The sequence below is a fragment of the Elephantulus edwardii genome, unplaced genomic scaffold (assembly GCF_000299155.1).
Source record: "Elephantulus edwardii isolate Elephantulus edwardi_28Jun2011 unplaced genomic scaffold, EleEdw1.0 scaffold00279, whole genome shotgun sequence".
NCBI classification, from domain to species: domain Eukaryota; kingdom Metazoa; phylum Chordata; class Mammalia; order Macroscelidea; family Macroscelididae; genus Elephantulus; species Elephantulus edwardii.
This window is the reverse complement of record NW_006400029.1, coordinates 2,909,161-2,924,674: the sequence shown is the minus strand read 5'-3', so window position 1 is coordinate 2,924,674 and position 15,514 is coordinate 2,909,161. Positions and strand designations below refer to the sequence as shown.

The 15,514-nt window shown below is 35.2% G+C and overlaps 1 protein-coding gene across 2 annotated transcripts in view; it reads right to left on the bottom strand.

Annotated features, from left to right (window-relative positions):
• WHSC1L1 (Wolf-Hirschhorn syndrome candidate 1-like 1) overlaps window positions 1-15,514 on the bottom strand; it is a 142,112-nt gene that overhangs the window by 13,209 nt on the left and 113,389 nt on the right. For both annotated transcript variants that reach the window (XM_006900287.1, XM_006900288.1), the window contains exons 14-18: window positions 14,043-14,189; window positions 10,607-10,763; window positions 5,078-5,280; window positions 4,278-4,390; window positions 2,321-2,590 (exon numbers count right to left, since the gene is read on the bottom strand). In XM_006900287.1, coding sequence (XP_006900349.1) covers window positions 2,321-2,590; window positions 4,278-4,390; window positions 5,078-5,280; window positions 10,607-10,763; window positions 14,043-14,189 — 890 coding nt within the window. The remainder of the gene's footprint in view (window positions 1-2,320; window positions 2,591-4,277; window positions 4,391-5,077; window positions 5,281-10,606; window positions 10,764-14,042; window positions 14,190-15,514) is intronic.

Genomic DNA, 15,514 nt, shown 5'->3' with positions numbered 1-15,514 from the left:
ATTAATAGCATGGGAGGAGATTGCCCACCCATCTTTCTTCAGCGGAGCAGCTGGTGTCCTCGAACCATATGATTTTGGGATTGCAGCTCAGCTTCTTGCTACTAGGACACCAGAACTAATACTTAAATAACTAATTGTACCACAACAAGTTCAAGGTAAACAAACCAAATGAAAAAGGGACACAGGATATGAACCGACAATTCACCCAAGAAGACATTCAGAGGGCAAACAACACATGAAGAAATAAATGTTCAAAATCCCTAGCTCTAAGTGAGAAGCAAATCAAAACAACTAAGACATCCTCTCACCCTAGTTAGAACAGCAAAATTTAACAGAACAGCAAACAACAAATGCTGACGAGGTTGTGGAGAAACTAGAACCCTTATTTACTGTTGGTGGGAGTGTAAAATGGTGCAACCACTGTGGAAGACAGTATGACGCTTTCTCAGAAAGTTGCAAATAGAAATACCATTTGACCCAGCAATTCCACTACGTGGAATATACCCTGAAGAAACCATAACGACCACCCAAACAGATACATGCACACCCATGTTTATCACAGCTTTGTTCACAATAGCTAGGAGCTGGAAACAACCTAAGTGCCCATCAAAAATGAAGGGCTAGAGAAGCTGTGGTATAGTCACACAATGGAATACTAAGCTGCATTGAAAAATAAGGAACTCATTCAATAGTATTCCAAATGGGTGACCCTGGATGCTGAGTGAAATATCTCAGTCACAAAAGGACAAATACTGCATGGTGCCACTGTTGTAAAATGGGATTGACATCGGGTTTGGTTGGAGACTGAGAAAGATGGGATAAATTATGTATACTGCATTGAAACAGATGAGGGAGAGAACTGTTTAAAAGGGACATATGATTAGATATTATTGTCATGACAGGTGTCCAGAACAAAGGCTGCATAGTGAAGTGGACTTGGGGGGAGGGATTGTTTAATAATGAGATTTTTTCTTTTATTTTTCAAAAAGAAGAGACAACTGGAGGAGAAGGGTGGGCAGGGAGAAAATTGCAACAACGAATGAATGGAAATCCAAAGTCTCTGTAAACTTTCATTAAATAATTTAAAAACTTAAAAAAAATTTAAAAATAAAACAACACAACCACCTAATTCATACTAAGTATTTTTTTTAATGGACATTTATACAGCACAGAATAAGCCCTGGAAATGAAGCCATAACTCTCATTTTTATATTGCTTGATGTTTCTTTACTACAAGCAGAGGGTATTTCTTTTAATTAAAAAGGAAATTTTTTTTTAATTGAAAAATGTCAAAAGATTAAAATTGCCACTAAGTCCATACACTCTGAGTAACTCTATCTCTAGGTGCTACACAAGTCATGGTACTAGGAAGTTGAGGTAGAATGAAAGGAGAGTTGTGTTTTTTGTTTGTTTCTTTTTTAAATAAAATGGATACCAGGGCCATCCTAGATACTCCAATTCATTAAGAAGCTTTTTAACAAGGGCCATAGGAGGCTCACTGACACTCTAAAGTTTGAGTCACTGTTGAGTAGAATTTATTGATTTTCATTTTCCTTGAGTTATTTAAATTTAAAACTCTTTCTACAATGAATATGTATTTCTTGTGTTCAATAAAGACTGCTTTGAACAACTACCTCAAAAAATACAAAGATGATTTTTAAGTTATGAGGATCTTACCTTTTTCCAGATTTTCCCCATACCTAAAATGAGAGTCATTAGAACCTTTAAATATGTAGGGCAGAGATTATGATGGTCAGAGATGAAGCATTAAGGTTCATGAAGCCTATGATCTGGCCATACTTTCAAGGTTTAAGGCTGCTGAATCTAGTTATGACTACAGTACTTTAACTTTTCTAGTGTGCCTTTAAGGAGCGCTAGTGGTCCAGAGAGTAGGGAGTTGTGTTACTAGCCCAGAAGCAGAAAGTTTGACTGTACCAGCTACTCTGAGAAAGATGGACAGTCTCTTTGTATACAATTTATGGCTTCTGAAAGCTCACTGGCGTATCAACTATGAGTCTGTTCTAAATTGTCAGTACATAACAACAAGTATTTGCCTTTACTCTATTTTCATCTATTTCACATAGAAATTGACCAATGTCCCTTCTTTTTATGACTAATCACAGAGCATTCAAAGTTCATGTACATTTTATTCTCATCCTCTTCCTATTATTACTTTATTTATGTCCTAAACTCTCTGTGGGACATTTCAAAGTTTTGCCATAATTTCCTATATACCTTATGTTAGAATTATATCCTCTTGAAGCATCTCAAAGAGTCATTAAGTCCTGGTCTGTTCCAACCTCTTTTACCCTCAGACTACCTTCTTAATGCTCCTCTTGGTCCTGAGGCCCCAGCCTCTTCGTTCTGTTTTGATGATTTCTGCATCAGGGTAGAGCCTCTTTGTAAAGCACTGGTTCTGACAACGCTCCCCAGCAGGGCACACCTGTGGGTGGCACTCATACTGCAGCATTCTGTTCAGGCACTCAGATTCCAAGCCGCAAGGGTTTTCATCAGCTGGTTTGCAGTTGCAGCGGGGAATCTCTGAGAGGTCAGCAACTTGGATCTGTACCTTTCCTATGACTTTGTTAGCCTAGAAAACAAAAGCATAAGTGAGAGGGAAGTAGAAGATTAATAACAAAAAACACCAGCAATCTGAGGAGTATCAAAAGCATCCACCCTATTCTTAACTCTGCCCCCTACCTTTGTGGTGTCTCCCAGAAAGGATCCCTATCTTTATTTCTCCATGAATAAGTCAGGATAATAATTACTTTTCCTTAAGTGAAAAATATATAATAAAACCCTGATGTGAATTCTCCGTTTACCCTGCATATCTCTCCTCCTCCTAATAGTTGATAAGGAAGCTGTGGTGGCATAGTCTAGAAGGTGTTGCACTGCTAACTGAACAGTGCCACCTCTCTGATGGTTCAAATCCATGGGAGGAGATTGCCCGTCCTCCCGCAGAGAAGCTTTATGATTCAAATCACTTGTGCAACAATGAATGAATGGAAATCCAAAGCCTCTGTAAATTTTTACTGAAATTAATAACAAATTTAAAAAAAAGAATTGTTAGAGTAAGGATGGCAATGGATTTATAACTGCTCATAATAATAACACTGTATCGTGACATGGAGGAGGAATAGTGGAAATGTATCCACATTTACAACATTCCTCTTACCAAAACCATTTATAGAAAATAGGTACTGCATTGGAACATGTATCTCTGGATTGGAAATGATGATATTGTTAATATTTCTAGGATGCAAACCACTATTTACAGCCTCTGAAAACCCACTGGAGGATGAGCTATAAGTTGAAAGCAATGAGTAAATGAGTGATTAATCAATGCAAATTTCAGAACCAAAAGACAAGACAGAATATGCTTTTCTGTGGACTTTTTAGAAGGGGAAGCTTTAAATACCTGGTTACTGGGTGACCTTCATATTAGACTTATCACTTCTAGATATAAGAAAGCTTATTAACCCTAAAGAAACCATAACTGCCACCCAAGCAGATATATATATGCACACCATGTTTATTGCTGCTTTGTTCACAATAGCAAAGAGCTGGAAACAACCCAAGTGCCCATCAACAAACAAACAAACAAACGAATAAACAGATAGAGAAGCTCCATATATCCACACAATGTAATACTATGTAGCACTGAAAATCAAAGAACTCACAAAACATTATTCAAAATGGATGACCCTGGAGGACATTATGCTGAGTGAAATATCTGTCACAAAAGGAAAAATATTGCATAGGGCCACTGTTATAAAACGGGACTGACATCAGGGTTGAGAGAAGACAGAAAAGCAGGGGAGGAATGATGTATATTGAAACAGATGAGGGAGAGATCTGTTTAGGAGGGATACATATGAATAAGTATTATTGTCATTACAGAAGTCCAGAGTGAAGGCTGCATAGTGGCATGAACTTGGGGAGAGGGACTGCATAACAATGAAAGAGTTTCTCTTTTCAAGGAGAAGAGTGAAATGGAGGGAGAATAGGTGGGCAGGGAGAAAAGTGCAGCAATGAATGACTGGAAATCCTAGGTCTCTGTAAACTTTCCTTAAAATTAAGAAATTAATTTAAAAGAAAGATTATTAAAGCCCTGATCCTTACAGAACAGATGTGAGCTATGGCCCCTAGTCAATACTCCCATTTGATCCAGAACCCTGGATGATAATTAGCAAAAATTTGTTTAAGTAAAAAATGCCTTCCAACTAACAAGACAGTAATGCATTTCATCTTGCATGTTTCATGAGGCGAAGACTCACTTTGATGTGTTTGTAAGGAGGGGGTTTTCTTGAATTTTTTTCAATCTCTAGTGCTTCTTTACTTTCTCTTTGTGCTTTCAATTCCTGGAAACGTTTTGCAGCTTCTTCCAATGCTGCCATTAAAAGGAAGCAATGCACATAAATACAAAAAAACCAAAGAAAAATTGTTAGTAGAGTAACTTTACATTCTTTCAGCTGCACTACTCCTAGGCTCAGATTTTCTTTTTACAGATTTTTCTTTTTCTGGCCTCACCATTTATCACCATCACAGTGTAACTCTGAAACAGGATAAAATTCTTGTTCAAAGATTTCTAAAACTGACAACTATAGAGCTGAGCACTGCTCTGTAAAACTGCTACCTCAGAAAAGCTCGACTTCATTCATCAGAGGTTTCTAAATAAACCGAAGAACAGGTTGTTTTTGTGGGTTTTTCCTCCTAAAGACCTTGTACTAAAATTTAACCTTGTTAAATTAATTTTCTTTATTCTTACCAAGAAAGCCAAGACTTCCTGTCAACTCAATACAAAAGTAGTGGGAAGCTTTCACTACTCTTTTGTGGCAAAGGTCCACTTGATGAAGACAATACCCTGAATAATCTCTCTGTAGTGTTTCTTGAAAGATCACTGAAGAAATTCCTCTAATACCCAGTGTTTACTGTACTGTGTTTTTAAAGTTGGGTCAAATATGAGCAGAAGCCTTACAAATGCTGAGTCAACATAAAAAATGTAAATTAAATTAAGGATGTTGAAAAAGAAATTGGAGTCTTAGTGTTAAGTCACTATAAACAGCATTCAACTTACCCTTTTTGAATGTCTTGTTAATACTAGTCTGTCCTTCAGCAAAGCTTTTATCTCCTTCAACATAAGGAAACACTCTGCCCTGGTGTACCCAATAGTAGTCATGAGAACCAAAGAAAAACACAGGGAAGTCCCCCAAGTCATGTTTAAGGCTCTGGATGTTCAGTGGCACAGACCTGGGGTTGCAGATCTCTGCTGGCCACCATCTGAAATAAAAAGCAGTTTTAGACTAAGAAAATGGAAAAGCACACTGCTTTTTTATGAAGGTGGTAGGAAAAATAAAAACAAACAACTCATACCTTGAAAATTCAATTTCATTTAGAATCCCGTACAAACCATATACTACTTAAAAACATTATTAGCAAATGTAAACTAATTAAAATATACCCTAACATCCAATCGAATTTAATAAAAAAAGTATTTTAGATTAAAAAAAAATGCATCACATATGTATATGCTATGAAGCATGAGAACGGGGCAACACTGAACATCATCACACAATTTAAGAATCAGAATATTATCAATACTATTCTAAACCAAACTGTAATTTTACAGAAGTATTCCTTTTTCCCAAGCTCAACATACTAAAATATCAAATTATATTTCAAGGTAAAAGTTGATTTTTTTAAATTTTTTTTTTTTTTTTACATGTACCATCAAATCAGATCTGACTGGTACAGGAGGAGATTGCCCCCTCCTTCTCCAGCAGATCATCTGGTGGATTTGAACCGTTTACCTCTGGGATTGCAGTGCAGTGTCTTGCCACTAGGCCACCAGAGCTCCCTGGTAAAACTTAATTTTTAATAGTCAAAAGAGAATCTTTTGGAGAATGAGCTGATCTAAATAATAACACTTCCATTCAAATTAGCATTTTCGAATCTCCAACCAAGGCAAACATATTTTAATAATTTATTGTAGAATTTATGGATATTCTTTCCAAATTTAATTCACCTATTTCATACCGTAATGACTGAATACCCTAGCAATCACTAAATGAAACCATCTGTAAGTAATATTTGTTAGCTTCTTATAGTATCTGGCAAGTTATGAATTGAAGGATGAAACTAAAGACATTAGAAACAAGCCAACTGTGGTTATCCTAAAATGGGCTTTTGTGATACAGAAAATTATCAGTATTAACATTAAATAGACACAATGTTTTTAGTCTCTTATTTTATATATGATTGATAACCATATGCATAACAAAAATAATTTCCAAGATACACCCTAGGTACCTGCAATCAGGAAATAAGGAGATGAACTGACTGGGAATATCTGTAGTTAGGGATCTTTCCAAATTATTGAGGAATAGTGATGTTGGTTTAAAGACTAAGGCGCGTGTGATTCAGGCCATAGTCTTTCCAACTGCTTGCTATGCATCCAAGAGCTGGACAATGAATAAAGATGACAGGAAAGGAACTGATGTCTTTGAGCTTTGGTGTTGGAGAAAAGCACTGAATGTCCTATGGATGGCTAAGAGAACAAATAGATATGTCTTGGAGAGGGTGCAGCCAAAGTGCTCTTTGGAGGCAAAAATGGTAAGGCTTTGCCTTACATACTTTAGACATGTTACAAGGAAGGGTGTAGGGTCAGCAAAGGAGAGGAAGACCCTCAACTAGGTGGACTGACACAGTGACTGCTGCAATAGGCTTTTCTGTGTCATGAAGTGTGAAGACAGCGCAGGATTGAAGAGGGTGCAGATCTTTTGTTCAGAGGGTAGCTATGAGTTGTACTTGACTTGATAGAACCTAACAACAATAATGATATTGCCTTGCTCCCAGATTTATGGTCAGAATTTGAATAAACTTCATGTGAATGAGGAATTAATTTAAAACAAGGGTAAGCACCACAACAAGAGAAAGTTAAATAAGCCAATTGAAAAATGGGCACAGGATATGAACGGACACTTCACCAAAGAAGATATCTAGATGGCAAACACACACATGAAGAAATGTTCAAAATCCCTAGCTCTAAGAGAGAAGCAAATCAAAACAACTATGAGATTATCATCTCACTCCAGTAAGAGGCGCAAAATGGAACAGAACAGAAAGCATGCTGGCGAGGTTGTGGAGAAACTGGAACCCTTATTCACTGTTGGTGGAAGTGTAAAATGGTGCAACCACTATGGAAGGCTGTATGGCGCTGTCTCAAAAAGTTGCAAATAGAAATACCATTTGACCCAGCAATTCCATTACATGGAATATATCCTAAAGAAACCATAACTGCCATCCAAGCAGATAAATGCACACCGATGTTTATTGCAGCTTTGTTCACAATAGCAAGGAGCTGGAAACAACCCCAAGTGCCCATCAACAAACGAAGGGATAGGGAAGCTGTGGTATATTCACACAATGGAATACTATGCAGCATTGAAAAACAAGAAACTCATATTATGCAAAATGGGTGATCCTGGAGCTGCTGAGTGAAATCTCTCAGTCACAAAAAGACAAATATTTGCACAGGGCCAGTGTTGTAAAACAGGACTGACATCAGGGTTGCGGGAAGACAGAGGAGGGGAGGAATGATGTATAAAGCATTGAAACAGATGAGGGAGAGAACTGTTTAAAAGGGTTATATGCATGGATATTCTTGTCGTTACAGAATTCCAGAGTGAAGGCTGCATAGTGGAGTGGACTTGGGAGGAGGGAATGCATAACAATATTCTTTTTCTTTTCAAGGAGAAGTGTGAATTGGAGAGTGGGGAGTGGGTGGGCAGAGAGAAAAGTGCAGCACTGAACGAATGGAAACCCTAAGTGTCTGTAAACTTTGATTTAAAGTAATAAAAACAAAAATACCAAAAAAAACCCCAACAATAACAAAACACCAAACAAACAGAAACAGCAGCCAAGGGTAAGATTATAGGTCAAACTGTTAAAATATAAAACATTATTTCGTGTAGTCCGTATTTGTTTTACCCTCAAAGGTGGTTAGAAATGGTTATTTGGTATAATTCTAAAACTGAAAGTATTATATTTATACACAATTACTGCAAGTGCTCACTAGGGTCAGTCAGAAAGAAGTCTGTTCTCTTGGGAACTATTTCAGGTTTTCATTTTTACCTCAGGAAGCTTCATATTGGGGAGTTATTGAAAATAAGCAACTTCATATGGCCCAGTGGGCCTGACTGGAAAGGAATGTTAGTTCATGAATAGACATCTTTCCAAAACAAACAAGGAGAACCTGACCTACATATAAAATCTCACTGACTGGGATTCTAAGTTGGAATATACTCAGATACCAAAATCCATGGATGTTCCTGTCCCTGTATAAAATGTTGTATGATTTGTATATGACTGATAACCTCTTGTATGCAGTAAATCATCTCCAGATTTCTTCTAATATCTAATACAATCGAAATGGCTCTTTATGCTTCCACTCTGAAGGATCACTTTCACTATTTAATAGTTTTGTAGTCTTCCTAATCTGGGAATTTCTGAATCTTCTGTTTCTATGAATATGGGACATACAGAGGACTCACTGTACTGGACTGAACTTCTTTAAAATGTAACATAACTAAAATTTACATATTATCATTAAATAAAATACATTTTCACATTCCTAACATTTTTCCTTAAGCAGATATTTTGAAATTTATGTAGATACTAAAATTTCCACACTATCTTAAGTAAGTATTTCTTATCCAGGGATGTCTTATATATTAATTGTCAAACCCTGTACACACACTTCCCTATTGCTGGGTGAAAAAAAAAACAAAAACAAAAACCCCATTTTAAATTAAGTTATAAGTATTTCTTTTTAAAATTAAAATACGGCAAAAATGTCTTAATTTATAATCTTACTTCTTATACTAATAATACTGATATTCTAGGTATTAAAAATACATTTTATCTAAATCTATCTTCTTGTTACTGTATAAACATAGAGAAATGAAGAGTATATTGTGAGCTTTTAACATAAACTTGTGTTTTGGTGAAAATGAAAGTAAATTTTATCAAAATGTCCATTCCAGGCTTAAAGTTAGAATTAAATGCTGTACACAGAGCAAATAGGATTTCTGGTTTTGTACTTTGAAACTGAATACCCTACAAATTGAAGAAAATATAGAAACCTAATGTTAATTGATTTGGGGATGAACATTCTTTTAAGTCATATTAGTGGTCTCTTTGCTCTACTGAAGTAACTTGGAGTTACTGTGATAATGAGCAACTGTACCTAGGTGCGTCCAACACCATAATGGCTATCCATTATAGGCAGTGTTTGGTGGAGCTCCCAGATTGATTCGGCTTTGGAAGCAGGAGTGGTATCCACTTCTTAAACCACATGCCTCTGGAAATGCTATGAACCTGAAGAAACGACGACAGTTATAGAAAGGCTTTAGGCCTTTTGTTCATAAGGTGGTGATGCGTCAACTCGACGGCAATTAACAAGATCATACAGGCTTCACTACAGATCACAGTATCTTCATGTTACAAAATAGACCTATCTTACCTTTTTATTATGGAAAATACCTAGAAATACTTTCCAGGTATTTCTACATACACTAGATGTTGTTGTTAGATGCAATGCAGTGGATTCCAACTCATGGACATACCAAAATTTATCTCAAACAGCCCTGAGAATTTGGAATGTTTAAAATTTTTACAATTAAAATAATGTTGCAATAAGTATCCCTATAAACTTAACTATAAAACTGCTTATCCTATTTTTTTTTCCTTTAGAAAAATACCTTAAAGTGGAAGTACACAGTCAAAAGGTATACAGAGATGGGATTTTGTCACATGATATCAGATTGCTCTCCAGGGAGCACTCAATTTTCTACACCCTTGAACATGGAAAAATTATTGTTGTACATCTTTGCTAATTTGTTAATTGGAAGAAAAAACCCAACCCAACTCTCTTTGCTTATGTGTCATTTCTTTTAACTGTGTTTAAGCATTTGTCCATGTTTATTTTCTATTTGCAAATGGGTTTTTCATCTTTTCTGTACTTTTTTCTAATAAGATATTGAATATAGAAAAGCAGTGATTTCACTCTCGTCTGACATCCGCGTTTTAAAACAGACTTTTACAGTACAGTATAAAACTATATATTCAAACTGTCAAACTTTTTTCACTATGACTTGCTCTTTATTACAATGCCTAGTAGTATCTAATTCATGGATGTAAAGCAACTTTCAGAACTTAATATTATCTGCAAACCCAGAAGAAACCTGTTTCTCCTCTTTATTTTTTAAGGAATTAGCTCTGTGCCAAGAAGTGCTGGTAGTGCAAGACTTAAAGCACTTGTCTGCTAACCAAAGTGTCAGTGATTGGAACCCACTGGTCATTTCTTGGGAGAAAGATGTTAACCAGCTGCATCAAAAAAAGACCATGGCCTTGGTAAGCCTACAGTAAATAATCTTCTGCCCAAGGTCATTATAAGTTGAAACCTACTTGATGGCAATGGGTCTGGATTTTTTTCTTTCCTTTTTAGTTTTGTGTTGTTCTATGTATCTCCTAGCAGTCTGTATACAGACTATGAATCTGTGTCTGAAAAATTATAGAATACTTCTTTGCCCTTGTAAAAACTTGCCTGTAATTTCCTAATTTGACCCACACAATCTGCTTGTAATGTAGCTTCTTGCCAGCTTTACAGTCATTACAATTCCAGCATCCTTCTGGCATGTCTATGCTCAGGCACTCCGGGTGGAAGGAAGCTGGGCACGACTCACAGCATAGCAATCTTCCACCTTGAAACAAATAAACAGTCTTAATAACTGAGGAAAGAAGGAAGAGAAAAGAAAGAAAAAAGGAAAGTTATCTTTTAAGTGCATTAAAATTTAAGTTGGGGAAAAATAACAAAGGGATTGAGTCACATCTAGTGATGGATTAAAGTAAAAAGCAACTGAATAGATTTTGCCATTTCGATTCCACAGAAATATAAAACTAAAGATGGTATGAAAAACATTATTGTGGCTTTTATCCCTCTAAAATGTGGGCTCCTGAGGTATCAGGCTAAAACCGTCACAAAATGGCCATGTATAATATTTAGACTGAGTAGATGAAAAGCATATATTTCAAAGAAATGTTTAACAATTTACTTTCTTCTCTTGTTCAGAGTTAAAAAGAAAGTAAGTTATCTTTGTATTTTAATCCAGTGCTATGCTAACTAAATCCCTTTGCAATAAAATTAACAAGAATGAAAACAGACAACAGGTTATCAGTACTTTCCCCTTTCTATTAAAAAAAAAAAAGGAACATACTTTGTTGAATTGGTGGTCACATTATCATTACTTTTTCAAGGAAGATAACCAAAGTCAAATAGGCTATACAGCAGTGGTATACAACTTTTTGTTTAATAACCAAAGATCCCTTTTCCTTTCCTCATTCACATTTTCAAATTCTTTATACACACACACACACACACACACACACACACACACACACACACACATATAAATAAACCAGACCAAACCAAAATGTACTTTAAACGTAGTAATTTTTTATTAATGAAAAAAACTTGTCAATTAGAGCTTTTGATCAGTCACCAAACTAAGATTACCACATTAAACTGTTAAAATCAAAGCCATATTCAAATAAAATCTAGCAGTCTTATTTTGTGTAAATATGTAATCCCTTTAGATTTTTAGAAATAATAAATACAATTCAGAGATTTTGTTCACACCAGCTTTTCCTGATCTCATTTTGAGAACCACTGCTTTATAGCATACCACCAAATAAGTATCAGTGTAAAATGAAGTACCACACACGTAGGTCCTTCTAAGCTCCCTAACAAAATTCTATTCTTTTAAATACACAAAATTATCTCTAGTTAAGATAAAAAAATCTCAAAACAATATTTTTAGAAAATGAGTTATGTATTTTCGGTATATATTTCAACACAGGTAATGACAAACAAGATTATTAAGCACTGAAAATGAAATATAATAAGGCTATTTATTGTAAATAATATTTCCTCTAGAAAAATCAGTTATATAAACCATGAATGTACAGAGATGGAAAGTCTTAAGACAAAAGAGCTTAAAGCCCTCTATAAGACTGTATTAAATTATATGCTCCACCCACTTGTTTGCTATCAATTTTCTAGAAAATGTTGTCTTCCCACAACTTTCAAACTTCTAACTATGAATATAGAAGAACAAAAAGAAAATCCACAAGTAATCAGTGATGAATTAAATTACTATATTTCCTCTGCTTAAAAACTTTTACTTCGACCATTGGGAAATTTTTCCTTGTCTGCAGATCTCAGTGTGGATTAATTGAACCAATTCTCCAACCCAGAGATTAGCTGCTCCAGTGCTCTAAGCCTAGGTAGGGAATTCTTGAAAGTAAAATGAGATCATTCACTTCTCCACTGGAAACATATGACCAATAGCGAGAATAATCTTTGCAAACAACTATAAAGGCCATATGAAAATGCCCAGAAAAGGTGGACAGGGAAGGTGTTTTAAAATGGTGTAACAGTCATTCAGAACTATTTCAGAGGAAATACAGACCCAGAATCATCTGTGAGAAACACAATGAAGAAGTAAAAAATAAATGAGGGAAGTAGAAAAAAACAACAACACAAAAACCATGATCCAGCTACCTTGGTGCTATGTAAGAAAATAATTTTGGATATAAGAGAGGTAAGATTTAATTCAAGTTAAGCAAAGAGAGGGCTCAAAATAATTTCAATTCATGTCAAGGTCAATATTGAGTACTAAAAGCAAAGTAAGCAATAATGAAATTAATGTAATTATATAAAGGTGCCAGCAGGGGAGGAAAAAAGCATTTTATAAGTGTTTTGGGGAAGTCTATAATTTTTTTTTTCATTATGGAATAAATCTGACCTATGTCCATTTTTGTTTTGGAAGTGTATGTGTTGTGTGTATATCTCACCTAATTTCAATGGAAAAATAAAAAACAATCCTCTCCAATTACTTTTCTTGACAGGTTCTAATTAACTTTCTGAGTTCTGCTTTCTTTGCATCTTAGGTTGCTACTTTAGTTATCTGATAAAGAGTAGAGATTCATCAAGCATTCTTTGAAACACAAAGAATGAAGTAACTCCAGTCATATTTACCTACTATGCATATATATTATATTCAGGTATGCATGAATTAAAATTTCTGAAACTTGCCTAGACCCTCATGGTAATGTAGGGAGTAGAAAGCCTTTTTACCTTTCAAACTATTTTTATTTCATCCACTATGACAGTAAATCCTCAAATAACACATGATTGCTAAACTACTTTTTCTTTAGCTGTAAGTAGATTAAAGGTAGACAAAAGATTGCTTCTTTACATTAAATTAACTGGGAGAATATAAATACACATTTAGCTCTTAATTCTCTGTGATTAACTCTGCATAAGTACTACTGCAATTCATATGGGCTGCTTTCCAGCCTCCAGGATTTCGGGGTATAGGCATCCCCAGATGCCTATAAATATCTCCAAAGAGAAGAGAAGGGTATTTAGCTTTCACAACATCTTTCTTAATCAAAACATAAGAGACAAATACTAAAATGTATTATGAAATCACACTTTCAGTATTTCTAAAATATTCATTATTCAATATTTCTAAAATCAAGTCTTAATATCTTGGTTTCCAATCATCTAATAATCTGTTTGAAAGTTACATTTATGCTATCTATTTTATGCTAACATGAATGGTAAACTCTACACAAGGCAAAAACATAATGAGTCCTTAGAATATTCTTCTATATTAAACAAAATCCTAGTCTTTCTATTTTAATAACTCACAGATATGAAATGTGCAAAAATTTATTCAAGACAGAGAAGACAGAGAATAAGTAAAATTTGTAATAATGGAATTATTTTAAGCCCTTTTAAATAATTTTGCCAGCTGTATAAAGATGCAGTCACAACCACCAAGGCAGAATTTTCCAGAAGCAACAGATGGTGCTTGACAGGCATACATTTCCCCCTTTTTTTTAGAATAAAGAAAGGAAAGGAAAAAAGGAAATGCAAAAATAAAAAGCAAGAGAGAAAGTATTTTTATTATTACCTTTCTCACATTTCTTTTTGGAAGCTGACGAAGAAGGAATCATAGGTAATTTCATCAACTCAGCACGATTTGATTCATTCAGTAGGTAGTGGGACTTATAGGCATATGAACTGAACATGGGGTCTGAATGATCCTGAACTATTAGCCCTATACGAAACAAACAGAAAGAGGTGAGCTGTAATGAAACTACCCATGATTCCATGAGGGAAAATATAAACCATACCTATTATTGGAGCTATGCTTTAAAGTTGGGGATGGAGTGTGGTGAGGAAGAGACTATAAAGAAGAAGAAAGATCTTAAAGAAAAGGTTTTCTATACTTTTTAAAGGGTGTATGAACTAGTTAATGCTTTATCTCTATACACAAAACCAAAAAAAAAACCTTCCTCCAGACCTTTGCTATTGAGTTGCCTCTGACTCACAGTGGACCTAACGGACAGGGTTAAAAACATCCCCATGGGGCTTCCCAGGCTGTAATCTTTAGGGTAGGGTGGGTGAATACTGCTGGTGAGTTTGAATCACCAACCTTTTGGTTGGCAGCCGATCATGTTAATCACAGTGTGATCAGGGCTCCTTTTGATCCTATATAGGAAGCTATAATCTCAGAAGAAGCTCCAGATTAGTTTGAGGATGTATGCTGCATCTGATGTCATACAGAAACTCCCAAAACAAAGCCACATTTTTCAGTATTTAGAAATACCATTACAACCCAAAATCCAAAATGACACATCACTTGATGAACTCAAGGAAAAACCATTTACATAACAGAGTTAAGCCTGTTCTATCTTCAATACATTAAATAGCATAGAAAAAGTCAGCACTGAGTTCTTCCTTTCCTCCACTTCTACCTTGAAATATACTCAACTGTTAGCTTTCTCTGGCTGGGAATTAAACGTCATCAATATGATATATGAATTTAAAGATTTCCTAACCTTTACTGAAGAAACAAAAGTCATTATTTATTTTTCTGTGATTTATCAACGTAAAGGTTTGTAAAAAGTCCTCTTGATCTACCAATACTTCTGTCGTATATGAAGAATACTATACAGTGTGCTATCATCACCTGTAACTATCTCACCTCTTCCCTACTCTGCACAACCTAGTTAAGTTCACATCTTAAATACAGGGAACTCTAAAACCAAGAAAAATTTCTCTATCTTGGTTACCAGTCAATTTATAATGACCTATAGCATTTCATAAGGCAAGTCATGACAGCAGTTTTTTAGGAGATCCTTTTGAGGTGAGTTTGGCTTTTAAATGGGGTATCATTTACTTTTACCCCCCTGTATTTGTTTGTTTTGGAATTTTCTCCTCCTTTATTTGGTGCTATTCTACATTGAGACAGTCAGACATATCTCTAATGCAGATGACAAAATGGAACTTGAAATTTCTACTGACTTAAAATAGAATTGGGCAATGTAAAAAGAAATTTCACATATTTAACAGAAAAAGGAAGTCCAGTGTTAAAAAACA